Genomic DNA, 21,325 nt, shown 5'->3' on the forward strand with positions numbered 1-21,325 from the left:
AGGAATACTCGTTTGCTGGTATTTTAAATAGCATGGAATATAAAGAAATATTTATACATTTTTTTTAGTATAATGATATGAAGTTTGTAATAATTTTAGCATACAAACATATATTTCATATGTTGATCAAATCTGGTTGAGGTAATTGAATTTAGTTGGCTCAATGACTGACTACTCTATATGCTTCCTCATCTGAGCTTAGACCTTCTTACCTATCACAATGTAAGTTTTTATAATAGAGATGCTTCCCATGTTATTTAAATGAAGTCACTTTTCCTCCTTAGGGAGTTTTTCTGTTTTTTACTACCGAGAGCGAAATAAAGAGACTTTAGTATTATGTTTCAGGGAGTAAAGTAAGTACTTTAGACAGTACGTGAAACTTATGTCAATATTGTATGATTTATTGAGCTTAGTAAGTGAGCTATGAGCTATGTGCTTCAGTAAGCACTAAGTACTAAGTATGTACTTAAGTGAAATAGAGTAGATCTACTGTTGGAGAAATCTAATTAATCTACTCTTCCGAATAAAATAACCAAAACCAGTCCAAAAATTGAATGAAACGTACGTAGAACTTATATTAATAGTATGGGAGCTATTGTGATAATGGTTCGAAATTAATCAAGTTCAGCAGTTACTCAGAGCTAGAAATAGCTTTTTCCTCCACCTACTATCTAAAGTACTTACTTTACTTCCTGGAACATAATACTAAAGTGTCACTTTTTCGCTCTCAGTAGTAAAAAACAGTAAAATTCCCTAGGGAGGAAAAGTGATTCCATTTAAATAACATGGTAAGCATCACTATTTTAAAAACTTACATTGTAATAGGTTAGAAGGTCTAAGCTCAGATGAGGAAGCATATAGAGTAGTCAGTCATTGAGCCAACTAAATTCAATACCTCAACCAGATTTGATCAATATATGAAATTTATGTTTGTATGCTAAAATTATTACAAACTCCATCTCACTATACAAGAAAAATGTATAATTATTTTTATTCCATGTTATTAAAAATACCAACCAACAAATATTCCTCATTAACTAATCAAATTTGAAACGGGAACTCCATCATAGCTGTAGTTGTGGCGGTCATTGTTGTTACAACTTTTGCCGGCAGATAGCGTACAGCGCTGTCGACGGAGAGCATTGATTACAAGCCAGCTGTTTCTGTTTACTTTTTAGATTATGTTGTAACACATTGTTTGGTCACGTACGTTTTAAAAGTTATTTTATTTGCAGTTTTCATAAAAATGTAGGTAGAGGAAAAATGTTGTGTATATCACGAGTGAAAAATGTTTTTTCTCCCTCAGGAAAATTGTTGCCTTCTACTTCGCTTCAGGCTTCAAACTTTTCCTTCAGGGAGAATAAACAGTACTTCTCACTCTAGATATGCAAATAACTATTAATTATAATCAGAGTTTTTGCTACTAAGCTGATTCGACAAAACTTCACGAAATTCAAATAAATCATATCACTTTCCTTGCCCTATTACCATAGGTAAGGAAATTATTGCTTTCCGAAAAAATTAAGGTACCCCAATTTCCAAATTTCTATACGTTTCAAGGTCCCCTGAGTCCAAAAAAGTGGTTTTTGGTATTGGTCTGTATGTGTGGTGTATGAGTGTATGTGCGTCTGTGTACACGATATCTCATCTCCCAATTAACGGAATGACTTTAAATTTGGAACTTAAGGTCCTTCCCCTATAAGGATCCAACACGAACAATTTCGATCAAATGCAATCCATGATGGCGGCTAAAATGCCGAAAATGTTGTCAAAAACAGGGTTTTTCGCAATTTTCTCGAAAATGATTTTGATCAAATTCATACCTAAAATAGTCATTGTTAAGATCTATCAACAGCCACAAGTCCCATATCTGTAAAAATTTCAGGAGCTCCGCCCCATCTATGCAAAGTTTGACTTTAGATTCCCAATTATCAGGCTTCAGATACAATTTAAACAGAAAATTTCGAGTGGAAAAGATCAAGCATGAGAATCTCTACAATTAATGTTCAGTAACATTTTCACCTAAAATTAAAAATAAGCTCGAAATTCGAGAAAATGTTATTTTTTCAATTGCAAACTGTTGGCAACTGTTGATTCTATTAAATCATTCACTATGGAGAGATAACAGACCTCGTATGTCTCCAGCGTTATATTCCTGTCACCAGCTGGCTCAAATCTTTGAATAGTAGACTTGAGATGCGCGGGAACACTAGCGTCAGGTGATAAATTTTCATAACGGCAAGGAAAGTTGTGTGAGTGCGCCACACCAGATTTTTTTGAATCTTATTCAACAGATCAGCACATTAGTACACACAGTTTTCCGCTCAAATACTTTCACTAGCAATCAATCTTTCCTCACACTTCAAACCAATTTTGCCGATACCATCATCTCATCACACCCTTCACTGTCCATTTGATGGAGTGGCTGCCTTTCAGTGAGCAACCATCAGCAATATTGGCAAACAGGTTCAGCGTGTTCTGCACATGAATTGATACCCTACAACATATATTGGTTACCGAACCCAGTAATGACAGGAACGGCGATTCGATTGATGACGTCACAGATCGAATTTTCATGTGCTGATGCACACATGTTTTCACTCGACTTGTCAAAAGTATATTGAGTGGAAAATTGATGATACCACATAACAATTACACCCCCTACTGGCTGCTGGATCATATCCTTACCACATGATATTCTTTCTAATTCGGACTCTGAGTTTTGATTCCTCGTACTTCCAATTTCTATTTTTCCCTCCTCTCTCCAAAAATCGTATTCTATCTGCTTTGCTTATCAAGGGTTGAGTGTAAGAGAGGGCCGGCTGCGCCCTAACTCCGTTCTCCGAGGTGAAAATAAAGGCAGCTATTCTATTCTATTCTATTCTTATTTACAATTCTCTCCCCTTCTCTATTTGGATTACACCTTTTCTCATTTTTGTTCTCTCCTTCCACTGATTTTGCTTCCTCGGTCTCTTTTATTCTGCTCGTTCTTGCATTCTCTCTATTTTTTGTTTCTTTCGAGAATTGGGACTCTCCATTATTCTCCTTTCTAAAGCCACTTATTGGTACAGTTATACACACATCGATTTTTGCCGTACTCAACAATTCAATTGGATTGAACATTACTTGACTATCGAATTATGATCTGATCATGTTTTTTTTTTTGATTTCCTTCTCATGTTGTAGAATTTATTAGGATGACAAAAATCGATGAGTCTGTATTTATGGCTCTAGATTTCTGAACGTTCGATTTTTGCCGTTCTGATTGATTCTACCAGATTGAACGGAGTTTGGCAAACAAATGTGTGCAGATGGAAATAATGTGTTTTCTGAGTCTCATAGAATTGTGAGTTTAATCTCATAGAATTGATAAGTACGGCAAATATAATCGTACGTACAAAAATCGATGCGTGAGTAACTGGCTTAATAGTTATTATTATTGTACTAACATGTCTTCTGTACCCTCACTCAAATTTATCTATCATACATAAAAAAATTCATATTTTCAAGTGCCTTTTCCGGACACAATATCATCAACATTTGCAATATTAATTTTTATAAACTGTTACAATATTATACGTCAAATATAGGCCCATATCCTTCCCATACACTCTTCGAAGATTTTTTTCATTATTATCTCTCTACTCCTCCTACCTGGGAGTAAAAAGTGAATTATTTACCCCTGCATTTACTAACTTTCCGACCACACTCCTCATCTCTATCCTTCGTCCACGTTCATCTCTCTCGCTTTCCTCCATCCCCACTATTCTCTCGAATCTCTTGTTGGTTGCACACGCAGTATCCCTTTATTCCTTCTCTGCATCAAAATTCCCATCATTCTCCTATTTCCATCTCTCTTTCTGAAATTTGCCTGTCAGAACGTTAGAAATATTTGGTGATTCAGCTTGCGGCTGAAATTCAGTGGAGCATGTTAGTGGGATGTGAATAAAAGCTATCATGCTGAATCTTCCTGATATGGCTAATTCAAAATATGGCGGATTGTGCAGAACCAAAAAAAAACCGGAAATTCTACTTCAGGTTTATCTGGATTTGTTCAGTTCCTGTTTTATTCCATCCTATTTATTATTAAAATGTGTATCTCATTTACAACAGCATGTATGATAATCAGATTAATAAAAAAAATATTGTAGTACCCTTCGTTAAAATCTTTAAAATATTTTAATGACTAGTTTTGTCCATTGGTCATTTTCGAGTTCTGATTTGATAATCACATTAATTTTTAAACTGATAGTATAGAATACGTTTGTTCATGGGTCAACATTTTTCAAAGTTGCTTAATATTTTGCAGATTTAGTGCCAATAATAATTTGAAGTTAAATAGTGTATTCTTTCATTCGTTCTCATATTATCCATTTTGTTTTTTCATTTACTGAGCTTCTCCTCTACTCAGCTACTGAGTAGTTGTCTAGGTAAAATAGGAAGGTAGAATAGTATGACAGTTAAGCTGCGTTTATAGCAAAGCTATTAACAAAATGTTAATAACTTAATCCTTTTTTGATTCTATTGGATCATTATAAACATGATGAACATATGTGTTTGTCAAGCTCCGTTCAATCTAATAGAATCTATAAGGATTATTGTTATTAACATTTTGTTAATAGCTTTGCTGTAAACGCAGCTTCAACCATCTCTGATAAAAAGATTAGATTTTTATAAAACACACTCTGGTTTCAGTTGTTACATCATCATCATCTCTGCTAAACCACAACTAAAGAGCCGTAGTATTCATACTATTGGCCGAGCACTGTTATTGGTGCACTGACCAAGACAAGCTCTTTCTCAATTAGCGGTTCATACAAACGTTACAGAATGGCATCAATTTAGCGAACACAGCAATAAAGGATTATCCAATCGTTACATGTTACAGAATAAAAAAATCAAAAATAACATGGAAAATCAATGGATAAGAAAATACTGTTATCATTATACTGTGAAACCTTAATTAATAGGAACATGAAAAATCTGGTGTGGCGCACTCACAAAACTTTCCTTGCCGTTATGAGAATATTGATCACCTGACGCTAGTGTTCCCGCACATCTCAAGTCTACTATTAAAAGATTTGAGCCAGCTGGTGACAGGGCAATAACGCTGAAGACACACGGGGTGTGCTTTCTCTTCATAGTGAATCATTCAATAGAATCAACAGATGCCAACAGTTTGCAATTGGATGATCACATTTTCTCGAATTTCGAGCTCATTTTTAATTTTAGGTGAAACTATTACTGAACATTTGTTGTAGAGATTCTCATGCTTAATCTTTTCCACTTGAAATTTTCTGTTTAAGTGTATCTGAAGCCTGATAATTGATAATCTAAAATAAAACTTTGCATAGATGGGGCGGAGCTTCTGAAATTTTTACACATATGGGACTTGTGGCAGTTGATAGAGCTTATCGATGACTATCCCAGGTATTACTTTAATCAAAACCGTTGGAGCCGTTTTTAGAAAATCGCGAAAACCCCTGTTTTTGACAACATTTTCGCCATTTTAGCCGCCATCTTGAATCGCATTCGTCAATTGGGAGATGAGATATCGTGTACACATACGCACATACACTCATACACACATATATAATATACACCCCACACACACACCCACACACCACACACACACACACACACACACACACACACACACACACACACACACACACACACATATATACAGACCAATACCCAAAAACCATTTTTTTGGACTCAGGGGACCTTGAAACGTATACAAATTTAGACATTGGGGTACCTTAATTTTTTTCGGAAAGCAATACAGTACTTTCCCTACCTATGGTAATAGGGCAAGGAAAGTAAAAATCAATCTAATGAGAGAATACTGTAACAAATATTCATGATAAAACTATATTGGTGGTGTTGTATTGGTTGGAATGAATCTGATCGTTTAAACCGTTTTACCACAAATCAGAGATGATTTCAGTAAACGTTTTCTCCGGTATTCCGTTAGAAGTTATCAATTAACCGATATTAATTGAAATATTTGATACGCCTTTCGTCCAGAACCCATTAAACTATCACTTCTGAGATAACCAACTCCTGTTCACATAATCCACTGGGGGTCACAAGGTGTATTAGAAATGCCCAAAACAAAAATCCAAATAGCAGTTGCTTTCGTATGGAGGTACTTTTTTGAACATTAATTTGAAAAACAGTGCGAATCCTACATGTCTCGAAATCCAATCCAGACTTCAACGTTTCGCGAATATATGCAAAAAGCTTACTACTCTCTCCACAAATTCACTTTTACTTTCCAGTCTCTCACCAATTCCTTCTCACATTCTCTTTTTATCTTCCTCTCTCTCACTCACTCTCTCTTACACACACCTATAAACAATCCTATCCTTCCTCTCACCTCTTTCCTCATCATTCGCTCTCTCTCTGATCCTACCTTCCCCCGCTTCACCATTACCGTCTTTCTATCACTTTCTCTCTATCATTATTTCTCTGTAAATGGCTGAAATCAATAGGAAAAACATTTGAGTAAATCTTGTTCCAGACCCATATCCCACAGTAGCTTTCCCAGGATAAAGTCACCGACATAGAAATGGAGAAATTCACATCCCTTGTTGACAATTCTGGCCTTTAGCTATCGAATTGTCGGTGTAAACAGTGCACTCGTTCGACTTGTGTCATTCATAACTTCCTGAAAATTCGGAATATGTGAAACTGGGACACCTATGATGCTGGAGGCGATGTTGAGACTGCAACTACATATTTTCCACACTTTTATTTGAATCAAAACAATGAATTGGAAATAAATATTCACAATAAATTGAGACTCGATATTCTGAATCTGGCCCATCCCAAGCTTCAAACCCGTCTTAAAGCTTAAGTTACATAAATTTACGAGATGAAGACGTTTTGGGCGACTTAAGATGAGTGTCCCAATATAATATGAGTGTTTTGAACATGTATTCATTTGAGTGTTGTCAATTCATTGATAAGAAAGAGCATGTAGTAAAGAAGCACAAGTCGTCTGTAAGAATCTGGTTTGTGCGATCTATAGCGGAATTGAGAGTGGCTAGGCTAGCCACTGAGTGTAGACTAGCCACTTGAGTGTGTAGGCTACCTACACATACATCGATTTTTGTTCGTACGATATTTTGTCGTCCTTATAAATCCCATTAGATTAAACAGATGATGTTTGTCAGGTTCCATTCAATCTGATATTCATAAGGACGGCAAAATATCGTATGAATAAAAATCGATGAGTGTGTGCATGTTACGTATTTTCATACAGAAAAATAGCATGAGAATATCCCATGATATATGCTATTCATGTTCAAAATTTCAAGACGTTGTTTTCTATCTTGAATCGATAACTGTTGACTACCGTCGATTATTACTGTTTTGTCTGGGTGAGAGTGTAAAAACGTCAGAAGAATAAGAGACCACCAGCGTCACATAGCTTCACGAAAAATAACTATTAGGACTATCAGTTTGAGTAAATAGTGAAATTTGAAACACAAATGCCCTGTACCATGAGATAATCTTTTTTATTTATTCATTCATAGACAATAGATACAATCCAGGTGAAAAAACAGGCATATTCCCAAAACTGCAACCTAATTTAAAATAAATGTTCCAGAGGTTAAGTAGAGTTCATGATTTGATTTAAACACAATTTCAAGTCCAAGAATGTATCAACTGGAATTTTGAATTTATATGATTAATTTAATTCCAAACACGAAATGTTCTATGGTATACACATACATAAAGGTGAGTACAGATTTAAGCGCCGCGAACATGAGCAATTCACTTTTAATCAGCTGACTATATCTGTATTTTCACAGAAACGGTAAGATACAGATATAAAAAGCTTGGCATCAGCTGATTAAAAGTGAATTGCTCATGTTTGCGGCGCGTAAATCGGTACGCACCTTTATACTCAAGTATTATATACAGATATTTGCGATATTGTACATGGAGAACAACTATATGTAAATCTGGTGTTTATGAATACAGCGGAAATCCAAGCGGTACACATGTTACGTATTACACATGTTGTATTCACATATTATATACAGATATTGTTTGTGGAAAATTGCGTAAATAAGGTGAAAGCTGAGACTAAGCTCCTTTTTCCACCACGTCGGACGCGCTCTAGCATCTAATCTCTTAACTTATTCCAGAATTACAAAGTTTTCCCATTTTCCCTGACATCAAAAGGAGGTTTCTGAAGTCATGCGCGCGCACACCAACAGCTGTAAATCATTTTTGAAAAATTGCACCTCTCAACGGCCACGAAATGTTGGGAGATTTGTGAAAGTTCTAAATTCTTTTCAATTTTTTTCGCAGCGCGCGGTTGAAGAGATTTCGTTCTAGCTTTATGGCAGGTGGAAGTTGGCTTTGGGGAAAGTGAAGTGTTCTTGATTTCTGGGCTTGAACTAAATATTCAGAAAGCTCTGGTGCAGAGTTGAGTAGGATTTTGTGATCAATAAAATGAATTAAGGAATTTCGCCGCTTGAATTCTAGAAACGCGAGTGGAAAACTTGTTTGGGATAGCAAAAGAGTAGTTAAAGAGCAAACATGTTTGAAAGAGCCCTCATATTTACATGAGTAAACTTGTTTAGGAGAGTGAAAAACGTTCGGAATTGATATATTTGAAAGATCACTAACATTATTTACATGAATCAACTTGTTTAGAAGGGAAAAACAATTTCAGAAGAGCAAATAATCTATATTTTCTAATCTTTTTTGAGATAATCATGTAAAAACATAACCAAAATATACCTTTAAAGAGAGAGAGAATAAATATTTCAGGGTTTCAAATGAAACTCATTAACCATATCACTGTTCACTGGCGGCATCAGCTTTCAAGATCAACAATCATGTTAAAACTACAAACCTTTGAGATACCTTTTAAGAATTTGAGCGATATATTGGAATCGTCTCGTTTGGAATCGTTTTATGTGATTCATGTGTTATTTTATTGTTCTGATACTGACTGATCTTAGTGTTTTTGTGTTTGTTTTGACTTTGTTAAAAAATTGACGAAGTCCATGTATTCATATGAATATTTTATGACCAATAAAATTCTATTCTATTTTGTCTTGGACATCAAGTTCATATTAAGATGTTTAAGCAATACGGTATCATTTTGAAAGATCTTGTCGCCTACCTGAAATCTCAACTGCAGACTAATCTTGACCTATTATCACAATATAGAGTACAGATATTGAAGGATCGATTGATGTTTTCGAAAAATCAATGAAAAATTATAGTAGACGAGCAAAAAAAAAAAACATATGCCAGTACTAGAATATGGGAATAACAAATCGATTATTGAATACAGAGAAAATCTGGCAATAAAGAATGATAAACGCTAGTTTGAATGCAAGAAGTAAATAGTAGAAGTTTTAATACAAGAAGTAGTAATAGAAAAATTGATTGATAGATGGATACCCTCATTACTCACAGAAATAAGGGTTGAAGGTGTGGGAAACACGTAAGGTGCCTTCTTACTGAAGCACTCTGTGTAGTTAGTCCATGTGGCATTGGACTCATCACTCCAGTACCATCTTCCATCCTCCAAGCATCTCCTTGTTGCTCTTTTCTGAAAATGGATGAGAATTATTTCATCTATCTGGGAATGAGTGTTACGTTTTCATTATTGAAACTCTGAGGAGTATTATCGAGAGCACTTGGTGAGAAAAAGAGAACTTTATCAACTTTATTGAATCATACAACATCATCATCGAAAATGATAGGGAGAGAAAAAATAAGGTATCCTTGTTCTATTCCTCTCCCAAATTCAAATCAAATCGAATCAAATTTTTATTGCCTCACAAAAAATATTCACAAATGAATACAGATTACAAAAAGTAATATTTTAGAATAAGAAGTATAATTTTTTTAACATAATAATATACTAATTCGGCAAAACCAGCAAAACCACAGTTTGAGTGCCGGTGACGAGTACCAAAACAGAAAACGATACTATTACTCCCAATAGAAAAACTTTGATTCAACAAGGTAAGCTTAACTATAATATTATAAGTATCAAGGTGAAAGTGGGGAAAACACAAATATATATAGATATATATACTGTAGGTATGTAAGTTTGATGGCAATACTTGAGAAAAAAAAATCAAATTGTGTTGTGAATTAGGTGAAAAACATTTGTTGATTTAATCCAATCAATTATTCTTTTTGTACCTGATTTAGTGATGCTATCTAAAATTAAATTTTCGGGTAACAGGTTAATCAATTTATTTACTACATAGGGGAACTGTCTACGGCATACTATTAGGTCTGTCCTGGAAACACGGTAATTTGATGGCGATCTGAAATTGTAAGCTGGAAAGTATGGAGTGAAAGTATTTTTGGATCTATTGATATAAATTATTCAATTTTTCATATAGAGTTGTCTCACTGCCAGAACCGGGAATTCTTCATAAAGTAAGTGACTGGGATATCGTCTCGGCCTTTGGAGAGCAGATTTTAGTATGTGCCTCTGAATCACACCTATTTTATTGAAATGAGTGTCTAAGGCACCCCCCCCCCAAACCCTTATACCATACTGAAATATGGATTGGGCATAAGCTGAATAGACCATCATCAATAATTTTGAATCTCCAACACTGCTCAATCTGTAGAATTTGTGAACAATATATTTCATTTTTTACACATATCATCAATATGTGCATTCCACTAGATTAAAACACCTAGATATTTAACTTCTCTCACGTTAAATTCAGATAAGGCTACACATAATCCGAATTAGGTGTCTTATAGTTGTACACTTCACAAAATGTTCAGTTCTTAATTATTTTTACGAAGTAGATTTTTAAATTTAGATGCTTCAAAACCAAACAAAGAAGAAAATTCCACATTATTATCACTAAAATAGGAAATATTGACATATTTAAGAAAAACCTTTGAAGGACAAAAAACTCTTCAATAACAATGAAGTTTCTTTGTTTGCAAGGAATCTTCAAAATTTGATTCATTCCTAACAGTTTCTATTGCTATGTTCATTGAATAAAATGTACCTCATCCTCCAAGAGATACAACAAATAAACTATTCTATCTAATGATACCACAGCTATCTAGTCTCTTTATTCAGCTCCCAGCCTCGTTGTTTTTAGTGGGTCTTTGTAAATTTGAATTGTAAATCATGATATTATGATAATATTGCAGTTTCGATAATTTGGATATAAACTTTACAAATTGATCTAATTCAACTGATTTTCCGAACAGAGGTTTTGGATTAACGACAGTATTATCTTTCATGAATGTATATTTTTACAATAATTGATCAGAAATATTCAATAATAATTGTTCTAATGGTTGATTAGCGCCCTATATCTTGAATTGGAATAATAAACATTGAAATCAAACTCAACTCAATTCGAAGAAATGTTTGAAATGAATTCTGAGTCTGTCTTTGCTTTCTCCTCCCAATATGATTTGATCCCATAGATAAGCAAACAATAAATTGTTTCAAAGGTCTAATGAGCTCATTAATTAAATCCTTAAATGGTTTGATAAATCTAGCTCCAAGGCCTTATTAGGCCTACCCTAAAGGTCTACATAACCTATTCACCAACAAACATAAGAATTCCAACTGTCAAGTGGTACATTATAAAGCCCAGTAGTTACTGCATTGTTATGTTTGGTGAGATGAAATGAAAATAAACAATTCTAACTTGTTAGCTCAATTAACAACTGAGGTTGTAAAGTGGTATACGCCCGAGGTAAAAGGTTATGAACCATTATATAGTGAAGGGTTGGGATATTTTCTTGTAGTGCTTGCATGTAATTCATGGCTAATTACCGCTGGTTTTCCGGGAAGCTGTGTATGGAGTTGTGCTAATTATCAAAGACGAAACATGGGGTTGATATCCTTTCACAAGAAACACAGTGCCATCAATAAAATTAACAATGATTGTTGCAATCACTCATACCATTGAAGTATTGGAATACAATACAATATCAAGCACGCTTTTATTTTATAACTACACAGCTAGTTTCAACTCTTCAAGAGACATTTCAAATGTGAATGACAAAAACAACATCAGATGAAAATGAGTATTGAAGTATATTTGTTGATTAGGTCTGATTCAACAGCTATGCGTGGAATGTTATTGATAAAGAATAATATTAAAATAAAATATCATCACTTCATGAAAACTCTAAAGCTGGGTTTACACCAAAGTTGATAACAAAATGTTAATAACTTAATCCTTATAGATTCTATTAGATTGAACGGAACTTGACAAACACATATGTTCATCATGTGTATGATAAGATATGTTCAATCTGATAGAATCTATAAGGATTAAGTTATTAACATTTTGTTATCAACTTTGGTGTAAACCCAGCTTAAAAACTTCGAAACCGAAATCAGGGAAAGTAGTTTTAAATTCCATAGATTGTATTCATACCCAATGAAAACTCTTGAAACTTCAAAACCAAACACAGGAAAAAAGCTTAAAAGTTCACAGAATGAATTCATACAGAAAAAAGTATCCCAAATGAATATCATGATCAAATTCACAGGATACCAGTGTTGTGAATAGACCAAGATAAGCTTACCCTCAAAGTTTTCTTCAGAAAATACTGTCAAATCTCATTATTTATGTTTAGTCCTCGACTGGAAAATTCCAGCTTTTCTTGTATTTATTGTTAAAAAACCTTGACCATTCTTGCAGAACTCAACAATAGCATATTCCGATTGAATCGTCGTGTTTCCAAGTTTAATGCTATACTTGGAAACGCGTCTTTCACAACGAACGTGAATCTATTTGGTGAATTATATTAGAAAAACAAACTTCTTGTGGGTAGCCCTTCATTCACTTCGGAAAGAAACAGAAACTTCCCAAACAGTATCGTATTCTTCGGAAGGGTTTGAGGTTGAAAGGGTTTCGTATCAACCACCTTCTTCGTCTCTCGACTTCTGACTATACATTTACTACTCCACTTATACTTTCCCGAAAACAAACTTCTCATTTTTCCAAGGGAGATTGAGAGGAATCCCTTGCTCTTCTTGTTTTTTCCTGATTTTTTCCTCTTCCGGAATGTCAAGAGGAAGCAAAAAGAAAAACTTGAACAGTTCTATCTTATTTCTGAGTTTTTGCAAGGGAGCTCGATTTCTCAGATCTTTCGAAAATAACATATTTTGCTTACTTGCTATAAAATCAACACCGGTTACTTGTAATTATTCATCATTGATCAATAGATACTGTACATAATTAATTCCACTCCCCCTCCCAACCAATAGACGCTGCCAATTATTATAGTAGTCTAATCAAGAAAAGGTTATAGAAGGAAAAGTTTGGAAGACAATTATTAAGAATCCTCTTGTTTTTTGAACGGATGTTTTTATATACATTGAGGCTCAATAATCCATATTTTATCATAAATATAAGATAATTATACTCATAATTCAAACCCCGGCCCGGGCAAGATATTTATCTCGGGCCACTCCCGTGTTTCGGATGGTCACGTTAAGCCGTCGGTCCCGGATGCATAAAAAGCAGTCGTTGGGTCATGTCAAGGCCCTGAAATTGATCAGTTGCGACCTGAAAACTCTGACACCAGACCTGAGCCAGCCAGGTCACACGATATTATTATTTATTCAACCTTCTACATACTATAAGAAACGTTGTATCAATTACAATACAGTGTCTATCTAGAAGATTAAAAGTTGGAACATAACTATATGATCACATATTATTACTATTTTATACGCCACTGCACTTCCCCAGTAAAAGTATTGAAGTTAGTTCACATTGATACTCACTTTCCTCTATTTTTATAATTATTGGCCTTTTTAAAATGCTACAGTACAATCATGATCAATATTATATAATGTTTCCATAGTTCATACATGTTTGACTTTATCAACAATAAATGTTCTACAACAATGAATAATGCAAAATCAAACGATGATTCAATCTGATATATCTTCAATTGATTTATCCATCACTCTCTATTCTTACAATAGCACCTATCATTGAAATGATAGAAAGAGGGAGGAAGAGTTGTTCTTTACTTGTTCTCTTCCTCTCTCGAATTTAGATAGAATGAGAAAATCCAAATAGAGGGTTTTTTCCGTTAGGGCTACTCTTGAATATAAATAACAATATAATTCTAAGTACCCTTTTTAAAATTGTTTACTCTCAATATGTTTCGGCTATATTTCGGCCATTATTGTATAAATTATTGGATAATGACATCATATAGCCGAAACATGTTGTTGATAAACAATTTCAAGAAAGGTACTTTTTAGATTTCTATTTTTATTTATATCCAAATAAAGGCTATGTTTCCCACCTTCTAATCAGTGATTTAATTCCCTGATGGAATCTATAGTTCCAAGTCTATGAGAATGTAAAACTCTATTAAAACTAATCCACTATTTTGTTATAATTGACTGTGAGTATTTGAAACAACAAAAAAGTGTGTTAATAGATCGCAATTTCAAATGGACCAAGAAACTTTTCCTTTTCATAATCTTTGAAAACTAATCTTCACATTGAACTCTTCAATTTAAATTTCATCACCATCTCTTCCTGCTCTGTCCTCAATAATCCTTTCCATCAGCTCAAAAAATTACAACTCGTTGTTCGCATACAAACAAAGTGGATAACAAGGTTATCCCTAATTCAAAATAGGAATTAATAATCCAATTTCGTCTTGCAACACCTTTCTCGCCCGACAAAGAAGTGCAGAAACAACAGAGATGGAAAACAAACACCTGAGCTTGACGTTCTCCCAGATTAAATTGAATTATGCGAAGTGAGGGTTTCCCTGGGGGTTTCCTTGAGAGGAGGGATAGAATAGGAAGAAAAGATAGGGATTTCTTCTCATACAGCAAAGAACGTGACGCGAATTAGATTTGTGGATTGTGGATCCTGAGCTGAGTCACACCGCGGTCACCAATACAGGAGCAGGCAACAGAAATGATATTAATCTGTGGGAATTATCGGAAGGAATTTTTGTGGAAGCTTGCATGAAAGGTCTGCCGCGGAAATTGGATTGTTTGATCAGAATAATTGATTGCCAGAACAAACGGGATGAACCCCGAGGAGGTAATTTAGTGATAGCGGATTTTGGGTTCGGGAGTTGAAACGCGTTAAAGGATGAGTTGTTGAAAGGGAATGGAAATTACTGGAGATGAGTTGCTATGAGGATCACAGTTGAAAGGAGATATGGCATTGATTTTCATAACTCCTCTATATTTTAGAGTTCACAGTGGGAAGAAATCAATTTTCTATGAGATATATTTGGGGTCGTTAAAATCGTGTAAATCAAAATTCAATCAGGAAAGCTGGTAGTTGCACAAAAAACCAATTAAATTAAATCGCCGTCAAATGATTTTATCATCAATAGATCCAATGTAACATGGAGTGAATGAATGAATCCGAAGGCCATGTCACAGCTACAAATAAAACCGTGCCTAATTCAATCAATAGTCAGAAGATGAAATTCGGTATAAGCTCACAAAGAAAAATTGGATTAAGTTCAATGGAAGAGTAATGCTAGATATAAAGAGACGACAGTAAGTTCTTATTTCACCACAATCAGAATATATTTCATTATATTCAGATTAAATGAAGGAAGAACCCGAAATACTGTAGTATATTTCTCATATATTACAACAATACCATATCCTTCCTCTTATCCACTTAGCAAACAGTACCATTCTAATGCGTCCATGCGTCATCAAACTATTATTTCAATAGATAATATCAAAGATAAAATATAGCATTGAAAAATATCTCATGGTATAGGTCATTTATGTTCCAATTTCTATGTTAACTCAAACTGGTAGTCCATGTAGTTCTTTAAAGTGAAACTATGTGACTCTGGTAGTCTCTCTTAAGCCCGCACACACATCGATTTTTGTCAGTTCGACATTTTGCTGTCCTTGTGAATTCTTTAAGAACTTGACAAACATCATCTTTTTAAAATCATGTGTTCAATCTAATAGAATTTATAAGGACGACAAAATAGGTACCGTACGAACAAAAATCAATGTATGTGCGGAGCTATACTGTTCCGTTCTTACACTCTCACCTGGCCCAAATAGTAATAAAGACAGTAGTTGTCGGTAATTGGCTTGAGTTAACAAAAAATCTGGCGTGGCGCACTCACACAATTTTCCTTGCCGCTATGAAAATTGATCACCTGACGCTAGTGTTCCCGCGCATCTCAAGTCTACTATTCAAAGATTTGAGTCAGCTGGTGACAGGGAAATAACACTGGAGACACACGAGGTCTGCTATCTCTTCATAGTGAATCATTCAATAGAATCAACAGTTTGCAATTATTAAAATAATAGCATTTTCTCGAATTTCGAGCTTATTGTGAATTTTAGGTGAAAATTTAACTGAACAATTATTGTAGAGATTTTCATGCTTAATCTTTCCCACTTGAATTTTTTTGTTTAAATTGTATCTGAAGCCTGATAATTGAGAATCTTAAATCAAACTTTGCATAGATGGGGCGGAGCTCCTGGAATTTTTACAGATATGAGACTTGTTGCAGTTGATAGAGCTTATCAATGACTATTTTAGGTATAAATTTGATCAAAATCGTTGGAGCCGTTTTTGAGAAAATCACGAAAAACCCTGTTTTTGACAACATTTTCGCCATTTTAGCCGCCATCTTGGATTGAATTTGATCGAAATTCCTCGTGTCGGATCCTTATATTGTAAGGACCTTAAGTTTCAAATTTCAAGTCATTCCGTTAATTGGGAGATGAGATAACGTGTACACACTCACGCACTCACGCACACACACACACACACACACACACACACATACACACACACACACACACACACACACACACACACACACCCACACACACATACTGACCAATACCCAAAAACCACTTTTTTGTACTCAGGGGACCTTGAAACGTATAGAAATTTGGGTACCTTAATTTTTTTCGGAAAGCAATACTTTCCTTACCTCTATGGTAATACGGCTAGGAAAGTAAAAATCTGCTTCAAATTTGGAACATAAACGAGCTCCACCATGGGATATCTTCTTGCGCTATCTTCTCTCTAGGATAATATTCAATATCCTGATTTAATTCATTCAATCAAATATTTCCAATCTATTTTATCGCGATTTGAATGTAAATCATTAGTTCAATATTATTAGTGCCGTCCTCTCTGATCATATCAGAACTTCACTTTAATCAATCGCATCCGAACCCTAGATAAAATCTGCCCACGGCAAACCCAGAAAAACAAACTGAACTCCAATCGTGGATTTGAAGTATCATTCGTGCAATACAATCTCTAAAAGTGAATACGTCAGCATTGCTTTCAACTCAGACTCTCATTCGCAATCGAAAGCTAACACTCTTGAGCAGTGTGTATTCACAGACCTTTCAACCCGAGAAGTGAATGGAATCAACTCGAGTATTGATTGCAAACGGTTTTAAAGAGTTTCCACTGCGAGATCTTTAGGGCGCAGAAAAGTTTTCTGCGTACCTAGTTCTGTTGATACAGAAGACTCCGGACGGAATGTGGAGTTGAAGCTGCAATCATGGAGCTACAAATCAATGAGAACAGTGGAATGAACTGGAAGGGTCTAGAGAATAGGTAACACGAATATAATACCAGGAAAAATCAGGGAATTCAGCATGAATCCTCTAGAAACTTGAGATGGGAATTACTGAGATATTGTACTTATTCGAATGCTAATGAATTAATCATTATTATTAAACAAAAACCCAAATTTAATGCTGTAATTCACCCCGAAGACTTCTGCTACTGCAAATATTGACAACAGGGTAGACAGCTAGATGGAGATTCGATGAGCGCTACTATTCAAAAATTATTTGTCAGCCCAGGAATCGAACCCAGTACCTCCTAATTGCCGGTCAAATTTCCATCTAGCTGTCTACCCTGTTGTCGATATTTGAGTAGCAGAAGTCTTCGGGGTGAATTACAGCATTTAATTTGGATTTCCGTTAAATAATAATTATCAATTCATTGGAATTTGAATAATTGTAATATCTGAGTAATTCCAATCTCTAGACTGGCTGGCCGCTATGGCTTCCCATAAAATGAGCGCTGCTATCCAGAGATTGCCAGTTTGGTGTAAGGGTGAGCATTCGTGACCGGCAATAAGGAGGTACTGGGTTCGATTCCCGGGCTGACAAATAATTTTTGAGTAGTAGCGCTCATAGAATTTCCATCTAGCTGTCTACCCTGTTGTCGATATTTGAGTAGCAGAAGTCTTCGGGGAGAATAATTACAGCTTTTAATCTGGATTTTCGTTTAATAATAATTACTCTAAAAACTTGATAACAGCCTATCAAATTGATATCCAGGTTGTAATACTTTTGAGTTCAATACTGGTTCTATTGATGAAGTTGATCGTTGACGGAATGTGAGGTTGAAGTTGAAAACGAGGACCTGAAAATCAATCTGAGAGGAGTTTTCAAAGTGTAATGAACTGAGAAGCTCGAGAAACATGTTATTCGAATATAACCACGGAAAAATTAGAAGTTTCGAAGCAAACTTGGTACTTGGAACTGAAACCTTCAGCGTCAAAATAGTTCCACTGTTGATACTCAAAAACCACTCTTCAACTCATTGAAGGGGAATAAGTCCTTGAAATAATTATTTTCCAATATAAGATGAAAACCAATGGCTTTCAGAATGTATGTACGTGCTACAGTCTTGATAACAAGTGATTACGCTCCACAACTCTTGAACTGATTCGAGCGAGCTAAATTATCAAATCGTGACTTAGATTTCATGACAGTGGATGATAATATCATGAACTTAGGCTTATTCATAGAGTGCTTAAAGGCTTCAAACCACTCTGTACTTGGTAGGTAACTACTTGTTTTTCTTCTCAAAAGTACTGAGAAACTTGCTATTTCCTCCAGAAATAAGACTTTGAACTTAAGTATGTATTTCATTCAACTGAATGAGACCAGAAAATACTGACTTTTCAGGGTAGTTTTCTTCAGAAGGATTAGCTGGTGGTAGAGTGTTGAGAGTTGTAATTCATAGTCTCCTACTCAATTATTCCCTATTGAGTTTAATGGAGATTTGAAACAAAAACAGGTTTTTGTCTCGAACTTTTGAAACTAAATTTCAAGCTCTTTTGCAACTGTATTTAAAACTCTTTTGGAGCATGATAATGCAGTTTGAGTTTGTAAAGTAGATTAAAAAGTAGTTCAGAAATAGTGCTTTCTGCTATTTCAAACTATTATTCGAGCAATGGTAAGAGCTTGAAATTCCAATACAGAGCTTTTCCTATTCAGGAATGCTTTATTATTTCAAAGTGAGGGTGGTTCTGTGTTGTCAATAACTATTGAAGAACTCCAATTATATTATTTGAAGTTACAAAACAATATTATGTCAGGATTAAACCTTAAGGTTTAATCCTACTCCACAAAGTTCTAGAAAAAGGTTCACAAGCAGAGACGAATAATGCAGGTATCTTCAACTTTATAATATTCAGGTATCTTTTCTCTAAGGTACTGGGTATACGTGCTCAAGTTTGGATTATTCAACCAGCACTTTTGAAGCATAATGATGCAATTCAAGTTTAAAAAGTTGAGCTCTATCAAAACGTGTTGCAACTTCAACAATGAGGGTTTAAAGAGAGTTCCGTTTTGAATTTAAAAAGTTATGTGGATTCAAATCACAAGCGGTCTGAGTTCAAATCAAACCTGGAGTATAGTTTGAGAGTTTGTAGCCTGACAAGATCTGACACTCAACTTGGACCGCTACTATAACTAGTTGCTAGGTAGTTAACAATGGCGTAGAGTTTAACAATCCTTGTTAACAAACCCGGTCAAGTTATCAAAGTTTACCAAAGGGAGGTGATACGAATTCACCAACAGTAGTTTCCCACATCACTCTTTAGCAAGTTGGGAAACTTGAGAATTTTTTCAAGAAGACTTCATATATGCTGCTTTGAATGTCTTGTGATGGGGTAACTCTTCGGGTTGAAATTGCTCTTCAAAATCAAGTTCTTGAATTTAACAAGAATTAAGTTATACAAAATCTCCTTGTAGAACTTTCAAAGAAAATATCATATTCTGTCTTGTTTCTTAATAAACTTGAAATGCTTGCAATATTCTCCAATCAAGGGAACCCACGATTTTGGGATTGCTCTTTGAAAAACCAATTGAGGAGGAATTTGAAAGCTGCAAAAGTTAACGTTCAATCTGATTCTCATTCCATTTGGAATAGTTTTTCAATAAACTAAGTAATGGCTGAACATTTTGAATGAATGGATGAATAGAAAAGTTTACATACTCAAAAAGCAACATGTTACAAACATTTGAAATGTGAATTTTGATATCAAATACTAACTAGATCCAGCAAAACTGTATTCCGAACACTTTACTCATCCAATTGATAGGGTCTGTATTATATAATTTCAACACAATATCAAATTCAATCTCTCTATCGGGGTAACTCAGCATCCATTAGGCTGACATCTCACATTAGATATTATCATAGCATGGAATCCTATAACACAGAATCCATCCATCCAAGAGCTAACCGTTATTTGAAATTCAGACCGAGTTTGATCAGGCTAAGGCAGGAGCTGAGTTAGCTGAGTGCATATCAAATTATCATTGAAATGAGCGAGAGAGGAATGCTCACTCTCCCACTTTCTGATTGGCCCCAAAGTGAATTCTACATTATTTGTCCTCTATTGCTCTATGCGCGAATTTGTAGACTGTAATGTAGTTTCAAATACGACTCTATTTACCATTCAATCGAGGACACATCCGAAGCCAATTGCAACCGCTAAAAGCATCAGCAAATTGAATATATATTTTACTGAGAAGCTGTAACGATGAGAGTTCGCCATTTCAGCTGAAAATTTGCATGAGCTACTCATTTATAAGTAATTTAATTGCTTCAAGTAATGTAAATGTATAAACTATTTAAATTGTATTGAGTACGTACCAATAAAGTTCAAGCTCGAGAATTCAATTGTGATATTTATTGAATTGTTGTGTTTATCTCACCCTTTCAAGTTTTTGAAAAACCTAATATACGAGAATTTTATTGGTAGGTTTAATTGTAGATTCTTCAATTATTGTCATGTTTATTGAATTGCTGTGTTCATCTCACCCTTTCACGTTTTTAGAGAACCCAATCTACGAGGCTTTTATTGGTAGGTTTAATTGTTGATTCGCAAAAAAATTATTGTCTACTTAATTTACTCATTATGAAGGAGGTTTACTGAATGAAAACAGTGCAAATGCTCGTTAGGAATCACATTCAATTCCATCCGATCTAAACTAAGTGTAATATTTGAAAAAAATGTGCAATGTTAAAGTATAAAA

At 34.7% G+C, this 21,325-nt stretch overlaps 1 protein-coding gene across 1 annotated transcript in view; it reads right to left on the reverse strand.

The window, feature by feature from the left end:
- Nucleotides 1-21,325, reverse strand: part of LOC111044582 (parathyroid hormone/parathyroid hormone-related peptide receptor) — a 128,239-nt gene that overhangs the window by 84,762 nt on the left and 22,152 nt on the right. Inside the window, exon 3 of the mRNA XM_039436582.1 lies at nt 9,449-9,586. Coding sequence (XP_039292516.1) covers nt 9,449-9,586 — 138 coding nt within the window. The remainder of the gene's footprint in view (nt 1-9,448; nt 9,587-21,325) is intronic.

The sequence above is a fragment of the Nilaparvata lugens genome, chromosome 10 (genome assembly GCF_014356525.2).
Source record: "Nilaparvata lugens isolate BPH chromosome 10, ASM1435652v1, whole genome shotgun sequence".
Classification (NCBI taxonomy): domain Eukaryota; kingdom Metazoa; phylum Arthropoda; class Insecta; order Hemiptera; family Delphacidae; genus Nilaparvata; species Nilaparvata lugens.